The 15,692-nt window shown below is 55.8% G+C and overlaps 1 protein-coding gene across 3 annotated transcripts in view; it reads left to right on the forward strand.

Moving 5' to 3' along the window:
- Positions 1-8,484, forward strand: part of PAX7 (paired box 7) — a 97,224-nt gene extending 88,740 nt beyond the window's left edge. For all 3 annotated transcript variants that reach the window (XM_062507377.1, XM_062507376.1, XM_062507378.1), the window contains 2 exons: positions 4,231-4,477; positions 8,369-8,484. In XM_062507377.1, the coding sequence (XP_062363361.1) occupies positions 4,231-4,477; positions 8,369-8,484 (363 nt within the window). The remainder of the gene's footprint in view (positions 1-4,230; positions 4,478-8,368) is intronic.
- The last annotated feature ends 7,208 nt before the right edge of the window (positions 8,485-15,692 follow it).

Consider the following 15,692-nt stretch of genomic DNA (forward strand, 5'->3'; position numbering starts at 1 on the left):
TTGTCCCCATGCCCAGGAAAGCAGCACTACAGCCTTAGGAATGGCGCTGCCATGAGTCCCTTCCGTGGATGTTCCTGGGCGTGTCCATCGATGTCCCTAGGTGTGTCCCTGGATGTCCCCACGTGTGTCCATAGATGTGTCTGGGTGTGTCCCCACTGTGTCCAGGAGCTGACAGGGGTCACCTGGGGATCCTGGGGAGCCATGTTCACTCCGGGGATGTCCCTTAGGGATTGAGCTGTGGTCACTCCGGGGATGTCCCTTAGGGATTGAGCTGTGGTCACTCTAGACCGGTCCCACAACTCTCAGGAGCCACTGGGGAGCAGCTGCCAGCTCTGCCTGGGCAAGGCCTGGCCACCAAACTCATCTTGGGCTGCCATCCCCTTGTCCCTCTCTTATCTGTCCCCATCACTGGGTCCCCTCAGCCCCCCTGACCCCCTGCCCCATAGCCGGGGTCCTGATTGCCCAGCTGCAAGGTCCTAATTGTGCTTCCCTCCCCAAAGCCGCCTCCCTTTATCATAAAGGGTGCACATTTCCCCTGCTGCAGCTTCCACGGCCACAGGCCCTGAGGGCCAGCTCAGAAATGGAGGGAATTAATTACTTTTTTTTAACTCCCCTCCTTTTAAAGTAGGGGAGAGAGCGATGAAACGTCCCGGGGGGGAGCGGGGGGAGCTGCCGAGGATGGTGGGGAGGGAGGGAGGCAGCAGCAGGAGGTGAGGGGGGAGCTGCTGCTTTCATCCAGGAGGGTCTTTGTGCATCAGCCTCGGGCTCCCCGACACTTCGGGACCTCTACACCTCTCCCTGCTCATCCCCACCACAAAGGTGACCTCGGGAAAGGCAAGGGACGAGGCCGAAGGCTCCTGACCCTATGGCTGGCACAGACGCAGCCCCGAGTGCGAGCCCACGGGATGGATTTGGGCCAGGGGAAAGGGAGAATACAGGGATGAGAGGGAGGGAAGGGGATGGCTGTCAGTCCTGCTGATGGACAGCGAGCAGATTCCCCTGCAGATAAACCCTGGCAGATGTGGAGTGGGTATTGATTTTTAGTTAGTGATGATAATGCACCAAGAAGTAATAAATTAGAACCTGGCAAGGTCAGAGAGGAAAGGGAGAAGGACTTTGCATTCTTGAGGAGGGGATCCAGAGTTCAGAAGTGACCAGGAAAATTAGTTTCTCCAGATGAAAGGAGAAGTCAGGGAATGTGGGCCCAGGAGGGCTCTGTAGGCTTTTCCATGCTGGGTGGGAAGGAAGAACAGGAATCTCCGGTTCCCTCTCATTATTCCAAACACCTTCGTGTCCCGGGATGGAGAAAATCGGATCTGCCTCGGGCTGAACCTGTGCAGAGCTCAGGGAGCTCAGCCCCAAATCCCTCTCAGCCTGTCCAGGAAGGGCAGAGGCTTTTGGCCCCAAATCCTCTTAGCCTGGCTGGGAAGGGCAGGGGCTTCTCATGATCAGCATTTCTGGAGAGGCACTGGAGGGTTTGGGGCTGAGCTGAGCTGTCAGGGTCCTCTTGGCCACCCCAAATCAACAAGAGTGTGGAGGATCCAGCAGGGAGGATCCCCTGCCCCAGTCTCTGCCCTGCCACACAGCCGCTCCTCATCCCAGCAGGCCTGGGAGGGAATCCCAGTGTCCTGATGAGCCCCCGTGGAATCTCCAGAGGGAAATTCAGCCGGCCCTTTCCAGAAGGAGGCCTCAGGCTGGGCTGAGCTGTCCCTGCAGGGACTCTGGAGGGACAGCAGGGACTGGAAACTCCACAGAGCTGGGGCTGGTGGAGCTGAGGCCAGCCTGGAGTGACTCCAGGGGCAGAGCTGAGGTCAGGAACCACTCCTGATTCCCACTGATTAAAGCAAATTCCTTTTTTTAGCAGGATCTCTGGAAGCATCTGCCCTGCTCCCTGAATTCGGAGTGTGAATCTGGGTTTCATTTGCCAGCCTTGCTTTACATCCCCCTTTTTTTCCTAAAAGGAAGTGTTAATGTGGCTCTCGATGGCTTGGGGAGCCGTTTCTTTTCTCGGGGTAATAAAAAGCAGCTGAGGCACTCCCAGGGCCGTGGCCATGGCCAGGAGGGAGAGCAGCACAAACCCTGCTGCTCCCTGAGTGATTCCAGTCGCCCTTCGCTTTCCAGTGCACAGAATCCTCTCTGCACCTGCAGGGCTGGGCAGGCTCACGTCCCCAGCCAGGCAGCACTTCCAGGCCTGGACAGCTCAGGAGAAGCGAGGAGAAAGGGCATATTTCCCAGAAATAACTCACAATCCCCGTGCCCGTGTTTTCCGCGCGTGTTTGCTGTTTTAAACACTCGGTTCTGCTCGTGGATTCACCCCAGCCGTGTCCAGGGGCTGCGTGTGAGGCTCCTGAGTGTCCCTCAGGATGTAAATCCAGCTCCTCCAGCCCAGGTGATGCTCCAGCCCGGAGCTCTCCCTGAACCAAGGGGATTCAGGCTGAGCCAGATCAGGGTTCGTGACCCTGCTTTAGGGGGAGCCCAGAAATCACTGTGCAGTTGGAAAAGCCCTTCCAGACTGCCCCAAGCCTGGAGGCAGAGGGGTCTGTGCTGCACCCCCCAGGTCAGCAGAGTACCCCAGTCCGGGATTAATCCACTCTCCTAAGCATTAATTGCACTTTCCTCTCTTCATCCCCCAGTCCCTGGGCTGGCACGGCCAGGGAGCCCCACGGGCAAATTTTTAGGGCTGAACATCTTCATGGAGATGCCCCGGGGCTTAATCCCTGCCCTGAGCTGTGACGGAGGCTCCGGGGAGTCGATTAAGGCTCTGGCTAAATTCCGTGTTGAGGCAGCTGAGCCGGGTTTAACTTTTGGGAAGCAGAAGAGAAGTCTGAGCTCGGTGCAGAGTGGAGAGCCTGGAGGAGGAGGAGGGGTCAGTGAGTTCGGACTGGGGGGGGGGGGGGGGGCGGGGGGGGGGAAGCGAGCCCTTAATTCGTTCAAACCTCAGTCCCGTGCCCCAGCCCCGGATTTAGATGGATTTTCCCGGATTTTAACCGGTCACACCCCGCCCTCCCCCCCGCTCCCGACTTCCCCTCCCGGACAAATTCTCCTCCTGGGGAGGGGATTTTCCATCAAGGCAAAGCACCTTTGCAGCACTCCCGAGCCCTTCCGGGGGGAGGAGGAGATGCTTTAGAAAGCTGAGGCCAGCTCGTGGCTGGGCATTCACCCCGGAGCCCGCTGGGGCAGGGAGGAGGGGCCGGGAAGGTGTCGGGGTGAGCAGGAAGGGGAGCCCCGGGCCCATAAACCCCCCCAGTGTCTTTCCCGAGAATGCAGCCCCAGCACAAAAGCTCACCAGGCCGCTGCTGGCGGATAAAGGGCTCATTTTACCACTTGCCAGGCTCCAAATATTTCCAATTTGCCACTTTAATTGATGTCAATAAGGTTATGCTAAATTCGGAGATTTGGAGCCGCTCGGCATCTGAGTGTCGGCCGGGCCCCCCGAGGTGACCCTCGGTCCCCTGTCCCCTCTCCCCCCTCCCCAGCCCACGGCGGCTCCGACACGACCGAGAGGCTTCAGGAACCTCCGGCCCTTCCCCTGCGAGCCCTTTCCACCCTTAACTCGGAATTACCCTGGGGAAATTCTGCTGATCCCTGGCGGGACCGGGGTCCCAGTGTGAAGGGCAGAGCCTTACCCACAGCTCAGCCCCGGGAACAAATCTGGCATTTTTGCTTCAAAAAAAAGGGGGAAAGAAATACCCAAAACAAAACACCAACAAAAACCCAATTAGTTCATCTGGTTCAGGTCTCAAAGCAGGAAGATTTTTTTGTGTGCAAATTTAATTACATTTTCCAATCGAGCACTGAAATGAGCCCGACCAGGACCTGTTACCCTTTAACATTTGGGGGCAAAGAGAACTCGGACATTTCATCCCCCGAAGCTGCATCAAAGCCAGCCAAGGTTTGATCTGCTTCACTTGGGGACCTTTGCAAATCTGACTCCCCAAGAACGGGGTTGTCCTCAGCGTCCCTTTGTGAAAATTGGGATTTTTCTCCTGTTTTTCCTGTGCTCATCCCTGGCAGGGCAGCAAATCATCTCCAAAACCTGAGTGGGCTGAGGAGGAACCGCTCCACGCTTCCCATTCAGGGTTCCAGGGGGAGCCGGCAGGATTTGGTGGGAGCAGAGCTTGGCTCTCCCACCCGGCCAGCCCCACTGGGGCTCTGTCCATCCCAAAGCCCCATTTTTGTGGCTGTTCTCCTTTCCCCCTGCCCCTGACGGTGCCTGCGGTGTCTCTGCAGGTGATGAGCATCCTGAGCAACCCCAGCGGGGTCCCGCCGCAGCCCCAGGCTGATTTCTCCATCTCTCCCCTCCACGGCGGCCTGGACAGCACCAACTCCATCTCGGCCAGCTGCAGCCAGCGCAGCGACTCCATCAAATCCGTGGAGAGCCTCCCGACCTCGCAGTCCTACTGTCCCCCCACCTACAGCACCACCAGCTACAGCGTGGACCCCGTGGCCGGCTACCAGTACGGCCAGTATGGCCAGAGTAAGTGCTGGGAGGAATCCCCTCTTCCTGGGAATGAGGAGTGAGGGAGGGGATGGGGGATTGGATACACCAATTTCTACACCCAAATTCCATCTGTTGGGTGTGAGACCCGCGGGAGTTTGTCCTGCTGGAGGTAAAAAAGGAAATCTGCTCGTGGATTACTCCTCCCCTCACAGCCGAGTCTCAAAGCCCCAGTGAAATGTTTTAGGTGAAACCTTCCCCCGTCAGCAAAGGGCAATTCCCAGCGCCTTCTCCCTCCCCAATTCTCACTTCTCTGAAAGCACCAGAAATGGCTCAGCCTAGGGAAATCTGGGATTTGTAAAGCCGAGCTGAGGGTACCCCTGCCTGTCCTGCCCTCCCCAGGCCAGGGTGCCGAGCTTTTTCTGCAGAATGCGTTCATCAACTGGGCTGGGGCTCTGGGAGAGCTGGAATTGGGATCCTGAGCCTGTCCCGAGTGCTGGGACTGGGATCCTGAGCTTATCCCTTAGACAGGGACAGCTTAGCCCAGGTTTTGTTTCCACTGGATGACAAAGACAGCCCGGCCAATGGGAGCTGTCCCGGTTGGGTGAGAGAGACCGCCTGGCCAAGGGGTGACAGGACAGCCTGGCCAGGTGACAGTGACATCCCTCACAGCCGGGGGTGACAGGACAGCCTGGCCAGGTGACAGGGACATCCCTCACGGCCGGGGGTGACAGGACAGCCTGGCCAGGTGACAGTGACATCCCTCACGGCCGGGGGTGACAGGACAGCCTGGCCAGGTGACAGTGACATCCCTCACGGCCGGGGGTGACAGGACAGCCTGGCCAGGTGACAGGGACATCCCTCACGGCCGGGGGTGACAGGACAGCCTGGCCAGGTGACAGTGACATCCCTTATGACCGGGGGTGACAGGACAGCCTGGCCAGGTGACAGGGACATCCCTCACGGCCGGGGGTGACAGGACAGCCTGGCCAGGTGATGGGGACATCCCTCACGGCCGGGGGTGACAGGACAGCCTGGCCAGGTGACAGTGACATCCCTCACGGCCGGGGGTGACAGGACAGCCTGGCCAGGTGATGGGGACATCCCTTATGACCGGGGGTGACAGGACAGCCTGGCCAGGTGACAGGGACATCCCTCGCGGCCAGGCTGTTCTCACCTGCCGCGCCCCCTGGCCGCTCCGAGCGCCGCTGACCCCGCGAGGGTTAAAGGTGCATCCTGTTCCTGCGGGCGCGCTCCCGCTGCCCCAGCGTGTCCTCAGTGACCTTTCCTCCCTCGGCCGCAGCTCCGGCCCCGCTCTCGTCACAGCCCTTTAATGTCCTGAGCGCCGCGGCCTCAATGAGAACCGGCTGTGGCGGCAGACGGGATCAATAGCGGCCCCCCCGCCCCTCCTCTTTTTGTTTGTCGGGAGTTTGATCTGTGACCCCTCGACCTTCCCCTCGCTTCTGGATGCGGGGCTGGACACACGTGCTATTGATAAAAATCTTAAACAAATTCCAATACCATGTATTTCCAATAAAGATTCCCTTGGGCGAGGCGTTAGTCACACCCATGTGTGTAAAAAAGTTAAATAAGGGGACGAGCCGCGTTTGGGAGAGAGGGGAAAGGAGAAAGAAGGGTTTGTCTCGCTTTGCTGCAGGAATTTTTGTGTTGTTTCCTGGGCCCCCTGTCCCGGTTTCTGTCACCCAGTTGGTGACGGGCTCTCTGCAGTTTGCTTTGGTAATTAGTGCTGGTGCGAGCAGCCCCTCACGTGCAGTTGACCTTGGAATAACGAGTTTTTTTCCTGCCTTTCCCGGTGCTTGTTGTGCTTTGCAGATAACTCCAAATCTCCCTCCTTTCCTTCTGGATTCTTCACTTCCCTCCAAATTCTGTTTAAACACCCGTCAGCGTGAGGTGACCCCCACAAGGTCATTTATTGAGATCAGGTGTTCCTTCCTTCTCTGATGTGGTACAAGAGCATCAACACTTTTTAGGTGATAAAATATATTAATTACATGATACAAAGTATCGTTTGGATTATATATCAAGTAATGGTATATGTAAAATATAATGTAATTAATAGAAATTATGTTATATGAATGGGAGTTACGGTGTTGGGGCAGACTGTGTGACAAATCCAGGGTTTGGGAATCAGAGCTCCATGGCTTTGGTGGCCTCTGGAGACCACCTGGACCTGGCCTGCAGAGATTCATTCCCTCTCCTCCCACTTTTCCTTATTCCCGGTTTTACAAAAATAAACTCAGCCTCGCCTTCCCTCTCACTTAAACAAACAAACACCCAGAGCACTTTCCGTAAATCTCCGGGTTTATTTTTGCTTCTGTGCCATTAAACCAACAAACCCTGTCCCTGATTTTTGGCCTGGGATTCCCCAGTTCCTGTGGACGCTTCCCACTGGCACAGGAAGGAGTATTTGGGGTTTTTCGGGGGGATGGGATGTCCATCGAATTCCCAGCTTGGCAGGAGGCTGGAGCTGGGGGATGTCTGGCTCAGCTCACAAGGAACCAGGGATGGGACAAAAGGAAACGGCCCCGACAACCCCATGGGTGGTTCAGGTCGGATATTGGGGAAAATTCCTGCACGGAAAGGGTGCTCAGGTGCTGCCCAGGGAGATGCCATCTCTGGAACTGCCCCAAAAAATGGATCCAGTGCTCCGAGACAGGGTTTGGAAATGGGCTGGGCAGTGCTGGGTTCAGCGCTGGACTCGATGATCTCAGAGGGCTTTTCCAAAGCCCCGCGACGATTGCAGGATCTTGTGAGTTCAAACTGCTCAGCCCTCAGCAGCACCCAGCGCGGGTGACAGCAGGGACAGAGCCACCCCCACATTCCCGGAGCATCCCAGGAGTGAAATCCTCTTTCCCTGCAGCCCCTTTGGCCAGCCCTGCCCGGGGCTCCCTGAAACATCACAAGAGCGAGCGGGGAAGTTCTGGCTGAGAGCAGAAGCCTGCGGGAGGTGGAGGCACCGCAATCAGCATTCCCGAGCCTGGTGCCGCTCCCGCCGGGTTATCCCGGGATCCCTCCCTCTCCCAGAGCCGCTCCAGCCCACCCGGAGGGGAGCGGGGCCGGCAGAGCCGCCGCTCCCAGAGGCCGGGGCCGTGTTAATGATGCCGGTGATGGAACGCGGGAGCGTGAAGGGAATTCTAATGGATCTGCCAAGTCTAATCAGGATTGGTGCGTGGAAGGGGCTCCTCTGGGGCCCGCCGCTGACAGGGCGTTGATGGCTGAGATTTGTTTACTCATTGGCACCGATCGGGCAGCTCCTGCCAGCTCCTGATTAATCTAATTGGGGCCATTAGAGGTGGGGAGGGGGACTTTGACTGAAGCCCGGCTAATGAACAGTGTCACCGTCCTGTCCCAGCTCCGTCCCCTCACCCCGGGGCAGCCGGGGGAGCTGGGACCACCCGTCCCCTCCGGGGCAGGGGCTGCTCTCCCTTCCCAGCTGGAAGCGAGGGAAGAGGTTTTCCGTGGGATGAAGGGAGACAGGCAGAGCTCACAGCCGTGAGTCAGCACTGGAAGAGGCGGATCCGAGCCCAGACCTGGGGAGCTTCCAGCGAAACCTCTGGAATCACTTCCAGCAGCACCACCGAGATGGAGGTGATTCACTGGAAAGTTTATCCCAAACCTTCAGGCTCAGTCCAGGCAGCTCCCTCAGAATCCCCTTTTTCCATGGTGGAATTCCAGCTCTTTTCAGGTGTTCATGGAGAGAGTCAAGGCCTCCCCTTCCCTCGGTTGTGCTGAGCCCCAGCAGGGCCTGTCCTGCTCCTGGCAGCTCCATCCCAGCTCTGAGCCCTTCCCGGGAGAGCAGGAGGTCCCTGGTGTGTGTGACAGCCTCAGCCTGTCCCCGCTGCCCTGCAGAGCTGAATGTCCTGGTCACCGAAGGTCCCCGTGTCCTCACTGTCCCTTTTCCCCCCGCAGCCGCTGTGGATTACCTGGCCAAGAACGTGAGCCTGTCCACGCAGCGCCGCATGAAGCTGGGCGAGCACTCGGCCGTGCTGGGGCTGCTGCCGGTGGAGACGGGCCAGGCCTACTGAGAGCCCGGCACCTCTCCAGGAGAGCCCTCTGGAGAACCCCACCAGCTCCCGGGCATCCTTCCTGACCCGTTCCACCCCAGCTGCCAGGAGATGGGAAAGAGGGGGGAGCTCTCCCAGAATCCTCCAGAGCATTCCAGAGGCAAGTCCGGCCCCTGGCACCTGACTCCTCCTGTGGCCAGAGTCAAGGACTGGGGTGCATTTATCAGCCCCAGCCCTCCCTCCAAAGCCCCTGGCCGCGGCACTCCCCCATGCTCCAGGACTTTCAATTCCCTTGGTAGCTGCCATCGTCAAAGCCAAATTGAGCGCTTTTTTTATTTTGTAAAAGAAATGTTTCATTTTGTTTCCTTTTCTTCCCATTGCTGTAAATTTGGTGAATGTTGTATAGGAAGGAATAACCAAGCTGAGCATTAAGGGTGATGTAAATCAGGACCACAGAAGACCTATGGACCAAATATAAGGACTTGTTCAAAAACAAACAAACAAACAAGCAAAAATACCACAAAGACAAACGAAAGCAGAAAAACATTTATTCAAGGGAGAGCAAATTTCCCCAGGCCAGCCTACCCTCCCTTCTCACCGGTGGCTTCCCAAATCAGAGCTGGACAGCGCAGATTGCTGCTGAGCAGGGGCAGGATGGAATTCCAGCCAGCCTGGGACCTTTGGGAAACACAAACAGCTGCAGAAGGAGCGGAGACCAAGGCCATGGGCGATGTTCACTTGTCCTCTGAGGGACCAACCCAGACCCGACCGTCACTGCCAGGCCACGGCAGCAGCACAGGGACAGCAGGGACAGAGCTGGCCCAGCACAAGGAGGGGCTGCAGGGACACCCTGGGGACATGGGGCAGGGCTCCTGGTGGCCCTGCTGTCCCTGAGCTGGCCACGGGAACAAAGACAAGAGGGCAGCAGCAGGAACTCACTGAGCAGAACCGGGTTCTGCCATGGGAGTCACTTGGAAGGGAATGGAGCTGGGTCTGGAGGTGCTGCTCTGCACAGGGGTGAACGTGGAGCCAAGTCAGAGGAGCTGAGGGGATTCTGCAGCAGCCAGGATGGGATGGTGCTCCCAGCTGCCTCTCTCCACACTGCAGGGATGGGATTCACCTTCCCGAGGCATTCCTGTTATCACTGCTGGGAGAAATCTTGAGATCCATCCATCCATCCATCCATCCATCCATCCATCCATCCATCCATCCATCCATCCATCCATCCATCCATCTCCCAGCACAGCCCAGTCCCTTCCCTCTGCTTCTGGAGCCTCTCTGTCTCTGTCTCTGTCTCTGTCTCTGTCTCTGTCTCTGTCTCTGTCTCTGTCTCTGTCTCTGTCTCTGTCTCTGTCTCCTCCCTCTAAACTGTTCCTGTTCTCTGGATTTATCCCCTCCCTTTTCTCCTCTCCTGCCTTTGTGACACCTCCTGTCGCTGCTCAGTCAAACCCAGCCAGCACCCCCAGGTCACAGCTGAGGCACCGCAGTGTCCCCACAGGCAGAGTTTGGTGTCCCCACGAGAAGAGTTTGGTGTCCCCCTCGAGCACAGTTCAGTGTCCCCACAGCCAGTTCCAAGTCTCCGTGGGCTGTCAGGGTTTGTGATCCCCTGAACCCCTTCAGATATCTGCTTTCACAGCTAATTTCTGCTTTTGTGCATGGAGGGACCCCGTGGTGGGAAGAGTTCTGCTCTGGCTGCTGAAGGAACATTCCCTCATCCTCCCTTCTGCCTCTCCCACCCTTCCCTAGCCAGCTGAACCTGTTCTGGCAGCTGGAACATCTGAAACATCTCCCTGGGCTCTTCCCCTGCCTGGACCTCACACCATTCCTCACAAGCCACTGTCCCTGCAGCCACCTGGACCAGCTCACCTGTCCTGGTTTCCCAGCGTCCCATCAGAGCCAGCTTTGCTTCCCAGTTTCAGCAGAGCTGGCTCAACATTCCCAGAAGGATTTTCCTGTGCCTCTCTCATGAAGGAACTGAATCCAGGTGACTCCTGAGGCTCAGCACTCGAGAAATCCCAATGCTTCTCAGGAGTCCAAACATTCCCTGGATCACAGAATTTGGGAGCAATTCCATTCCTACCTCCTCTCCCGGTGCAGTGCGTGGAGAGGCCAAAGGGACACAAATCCCAGAGGGGACAGAGCAGCCCCAAGCCCTGGACTGGTTGGGTGACCCCGAGGCCTCTCCCTGCTCTGCTCCGGGGATCTCGGGGAGCAGCAAAGCCTCTGCTCCTTTGTGGTGTTTGTGCTCTAAAGGAAGGGGAGAACCCTGCGGAATTCCAGTCCTGGCTGAAATGTCATTCCCAGCAGGAACCCTGAAGGGATCCAGGGCTGTCTCCATGCTGTGATGGAAGCACCTTCTGGAATTTCTCTGGGCACCATTAAGAGGAACTGCAAAAATGAGAGACTTCTGGATATTTAACAATATTTAACAACATTTCAGAGGCTAAATGCTGACGACCCCCAGCTGGGAGCCCCTTCCCAATTGCACCTTCCTCTTTGCTGGAATTCCACCTTGTGCCATTCCCTGCTCCTTGCCACTGTGCCATTCCCTGCTCTTTGCTAGAATTCCACCCCATGCCACTCTGTCCTTCTTGCTGCTAGAATTCAACACTGTGCCATTCCCTGCTCTTTGCTGGAATTCCACCCTATGCCATTCCCTCCTCTTTGCCACTGGAATTCCCAAACCAGCACCCTCCTGGCCACCTGCTCAGCCTCAAGGAAAGTTTCCATCATTCCATGGGACCGCTTGGCTGCTGCTTCTGCTCCGATCTCCTCTCTTATCTCCCCTCCTCACCAATGGACAGCCAGGCCTGGCCGCCTCACCCAAGGGCAGGACCCCCCCCAAAAAAAACCCAAACCAAAACAAAAAAAAAATCCCCAACAAAATAAAAAAGAGGGAGCACTGCAGAAACCTCTCTGCCAACCCCTTTCCCCAGAAAGTCCGTGGGTAAATACTGCTGTAAATAGAATTCCTAGAGGAACAAAATAGCTCTTCTCTGACCTTCCCCTCGTGGTCGCACTTTGTACATTTAGTTGGGAAATTTGGTCATGTGCTGTATGTTTATAGAAAGTTGACTTTTTTTTATATATATATACTAAAAAAAAAACCACAGTGAGTGCCGTGATAGTTAAAAAAAAAAAAAAAAACAAGAAAAAATTTTAAAAAAAGAAAAAAACAGAAAAAAAGGGGATGGGGGGATGAACTGTAGAAATTTGCCTATTGTGTGTTTTCAAAAGACATTCCAGAATCCTTGGGGTGGGATGGGGTTGATTTCAGGGTTTGGTTTTTTTTTTCCCTTTTTTCTCTGTTTTGTTTTGTTTTGTTTCTTCCTTTTGTTCATGTATGAAAGTCAAAAGTAACTTTTGGTTTTGTTCTGTTGGTTCAGTTTTGTTTCATGGATTGCCAACCTCAGCTCTGCTGACGAGAGACAAACTCGGGGGGTGGGGTGGGATGGGCAGGGGACACGGCCAGGGGAGGGCCTGGAGCTGGGACAGGACAGAGCATGAGCAGTCGGACTGGCAGCCTGGGCCACCAACAGAGACCAAGCTTGGAGAGCCAAACAGCAGGAACCTGGCTGTGGCCACCTGGGGCCACCAACAGTGACCGAGTGGATCCTCAGCTGCTGCTGACTCTGGAGGACCAAAAATGGCCCAAAGCCTTGTCCAGAGCAACAGTGACCAAGTGACATGGCCAGAGGTGGATGTGTCAACCATGGACGCGGCAGAGATGGACACAGCCAGAGGTGGCCACAACAGAAATGGGCACAGCCAGAGATGGACACATCAGAGATGGACACACTCCAGAGGTGACCACAGCAGAGGTGGACACAGCCAGAATCGGCCACACCCAGGGATGCTCTCCCAGCTCCACAGCTCTCCTAGGCCTGCCAGTGTCCCCTGCCACCCCCAGGGGACAGCAATGACCCCGGGGGGCTCCTTTGGCCCCCCCAGCCCCGTCCCTCCCCAGCACGGCCGCAGCAGATCTGGTCCTTTGTGTATTTAACGCTTCTAACCCGCTCCCCCGGCACCCCGCGGGTCCCCCCTAGTGCTGTAGGGCTTTCCCTGTCCCCCAGTTCCTGCGGGATTGTCGCTTCTGTGTTCGCCTCATCGCCATCTGCTCCGGGCCGTGCGCCGGGTGTGTAAATACGGAACCGCACCATAATTTATTCAGCTATATGGAGTAGATTTAGTAGGAAGAGAAACTGGTTTTGCTTTAACTACCTGCTGCCTGTAGGTGTCTTTCTGTAACTCAGGCATAACTGTTATACATTAAAAAAAAAAATTTATTCCAAGTGCCTTTTTTTGGGTTGTTGGCTTACCAGGAGTGAGGGGGGAGAGCCTCAGGGATATCCAACACACACAGGCAAATTCCAGCTTTTTTTCCCTCAAAAAAAACCCCACAAAACCATGGCAAGGTGGAAAAGCTGGGTAAATTAATAAAACCTTGAATTTTGCCGCTTCTCCACGCTGGACAGGATAATTCCCCGACCTGCCCGCAGCACAACCAAGACTTCATCCATTGATTCGGAGCAGCCCCGGGCCGGGCGGGGCCGGGCCGGGCCGGGCTGGGCAGGGCTGCTCCCGGCTCCGCAGGCACCTGGCTCTCGTTAAACACCGGGCCCGGCACCGAAAAGAGGAAAAATATTCCTAAAATTCCGGGAGATGCAGGGCTGGGGGTTCCTAACCTTGGGAACAAAGCCCTGGATTCAGGAGCTCACCTGGAGAGGTTTTGGCTCCTTGGAACTGGAGCTGATCTCCAGCCAAGCCATGCGGAGCCCGAGCATCCCAGGGGGATTTTTGGGGCTGTTCCTTCTCGGAAGGGTCAGTCTGACTCCCCAAAGCTGGGTGGGGTCACCCCTGGATGGGAAACACCAGCGGTGGAGTGGGAAACACCAAATGTGGGATGGGAAACATCAAATGTGGGATGGGAAACACCAAATGTGGGACTGGAAACAAAATGTGGGATGGGAAACACCAAGTGTGGGATGGAAAATACCAAGTGTGGGATGGGAGACAGCAGCAGTGGGATGGACACTCCTGGGTTTGGGTTTGGGGAGCAGAAAAGGCCAGAATTGCCAGCCTGGGCTCTGCCCCCTGCTCAGGGGAGACCTGAAGGTTTTGCGATTGTCCCCCCTCACCTGCACCCCCTTATGCAGCCCCTCCCTGAGACCCCTGAACCCCTCAGCTGCTCCCAGTGCAGGGATAATCCACATTTCTGAGAGAAGGGAAAGTGGGGAGCCCCTGAGCCAAGGGCTGCCCAGCCCGCATGGGGCCAGGGCTGGGGAACCTCTGGCCTGGAGGTTTGGGGGGCTCTGGGGTGCTCGATGGGGATCCCTAGAAAACCGGGCAGGAATGAGGTGAAACCTCAATTCTGGGATGGGGCTGAGGGCACTGCACTGCCCCAAACCCCAAAATCACTGTTATTATGGACAGAGAGGCTCAGCCTCATGTGGGAACCACCAGCAGCCTCAGCCCAGGTCCTCCTGTGGGATTCCTGAGGGAATCGCATTTGGGGTCTCCATGAGCCCCTTCCCACCCCTGACCCCACCAGGACCTGCTGGGTTTTTCCAGAGGGAAAATCAGGAGCTGCTGCCGAGGGCAGCTCCGAGCCCTTCACAGCACAGGGTCACACCCAGGGGTGTTGGGGAAGGGACTCCATTTGTCCAGAAACGCCAAATATGGTGACAGCAAAAATGAGGTGACATTAAAAACACGGTGACATTAAAATGGGGTGACACTACAACAGGGCGACATTAAAAGCACGGTGACACTGTAACATGGTGACACTTAAACCACGGTGACACTACATTGTGACACAAACACAGTGACACTAGAACTCAGTGACACAAACATGGTGACACAAAAACGGTGACAAACACAGTGACACTATAAACACAGTGACACGAACACGGTGACACTATAACACAGTGACACTGTAACATGGTGACACTATAACACAGTGACACTGTAACAGAGTGACACAAACACCATGATACTAGAACACAGTGACAATATAAACATGGTGACACTATAACACAGGAACACAAACGCTGACGCTATAGCACAGTGACACTAGAACTCAGTGATGTTAAAAACACAATGACACTAGAATTTGGTGACACAAACACAGTGACACAAACACAGTGACACTGTAACATGGTGACACTATAAACACGGTGACATTATAACGTGGTGACACTGTAAACACAGTGACACAAACACAGCGACACTGTAGCACAGCGACACAAACACAGCGACACTAGAACTCAGTGACACAAACATGGTGACACAAAAACGGTGACAAACACAGTGACACTATAAACACAGTGACACGAACACGGTGACACTATAACACAGTGACACTGTAACATGGTGACACTATAACACAGTGACACTGTAACAGAGTGACACAAACACCATGATACTAGAACACAGTGACAATATAAACATGGTGACACTATAACACAGGAACACAAACGCTGACACTATAGCACAGTGACACTAGAAGTCGGTGACATTAAAAACACAGTGACATATAACACAACATATGACACAAACACAGTGACACTATAACACAGTGGCACTAGAATTTGGTGACACAAACATGATGACACTGTAACACGGTGACACTATAACACAGTGACACTGTAACAGAGTGACACAAACACAGTGACACTGTCACACGGTGACACCAGAACTCGGCATTATTCCCGGCCACAACCCGGTTTTCAGCCCCTTCCCTTCCCTTCCCTTCCCTTCCCTTCCCTTCCCTTCCCTTCCCTTCCCTTCCCTTCCCTTCCCTTCCCTTCCCTTCCCTTCCCTTCCCTTCCCTTCCCTTCCCTTCCCTTCCCTTCCCTTCCCTTCCCTTCCCTTCCCTTCCCTTCCCTTCCCTTCCCTTCCCTTCCCTTCCCTTCCCTTCCCTTCCCTTCCCTTCCCTTCCCTTCCCTTCCCTTCCCTTCCCTTCCCTTCCCTTCCCTTCCCTTCCCTTCCCTTCCCTTCCCTTCCCTTCCCTTCCCTTCCCTTCCCTTGGCCGCGGCTCCAGCCCCGCCAGTCCCGGACTCACCCTCTGCGGACCCTGAGCCGGGGAGAGCCCCGGGGAACCGCCCCAGCCCCGCGACAGCAATGGCGGCACGGAGCTGATAAGGCCCTGATGAGGAGCTGATAATGGTTATTGATAAGGGTTACTGATGAGGACATGGTAAGGGTTACTGACATGGTTTATTGGTAAG

The sequence above is a fragment of the Cinclus cinclus genome, chromosome 23 (genome assembly GCF_963662255.1).
Source record: "Cinclus cinclus chromosome 23, bCinCin1.1, whole genome shotgun sequence".
NCBI lineage: Eukaryota > Metazoa > Chordata > Aves > Passeriformes > Cinclidae > Cinclus > Cinclus cinclus.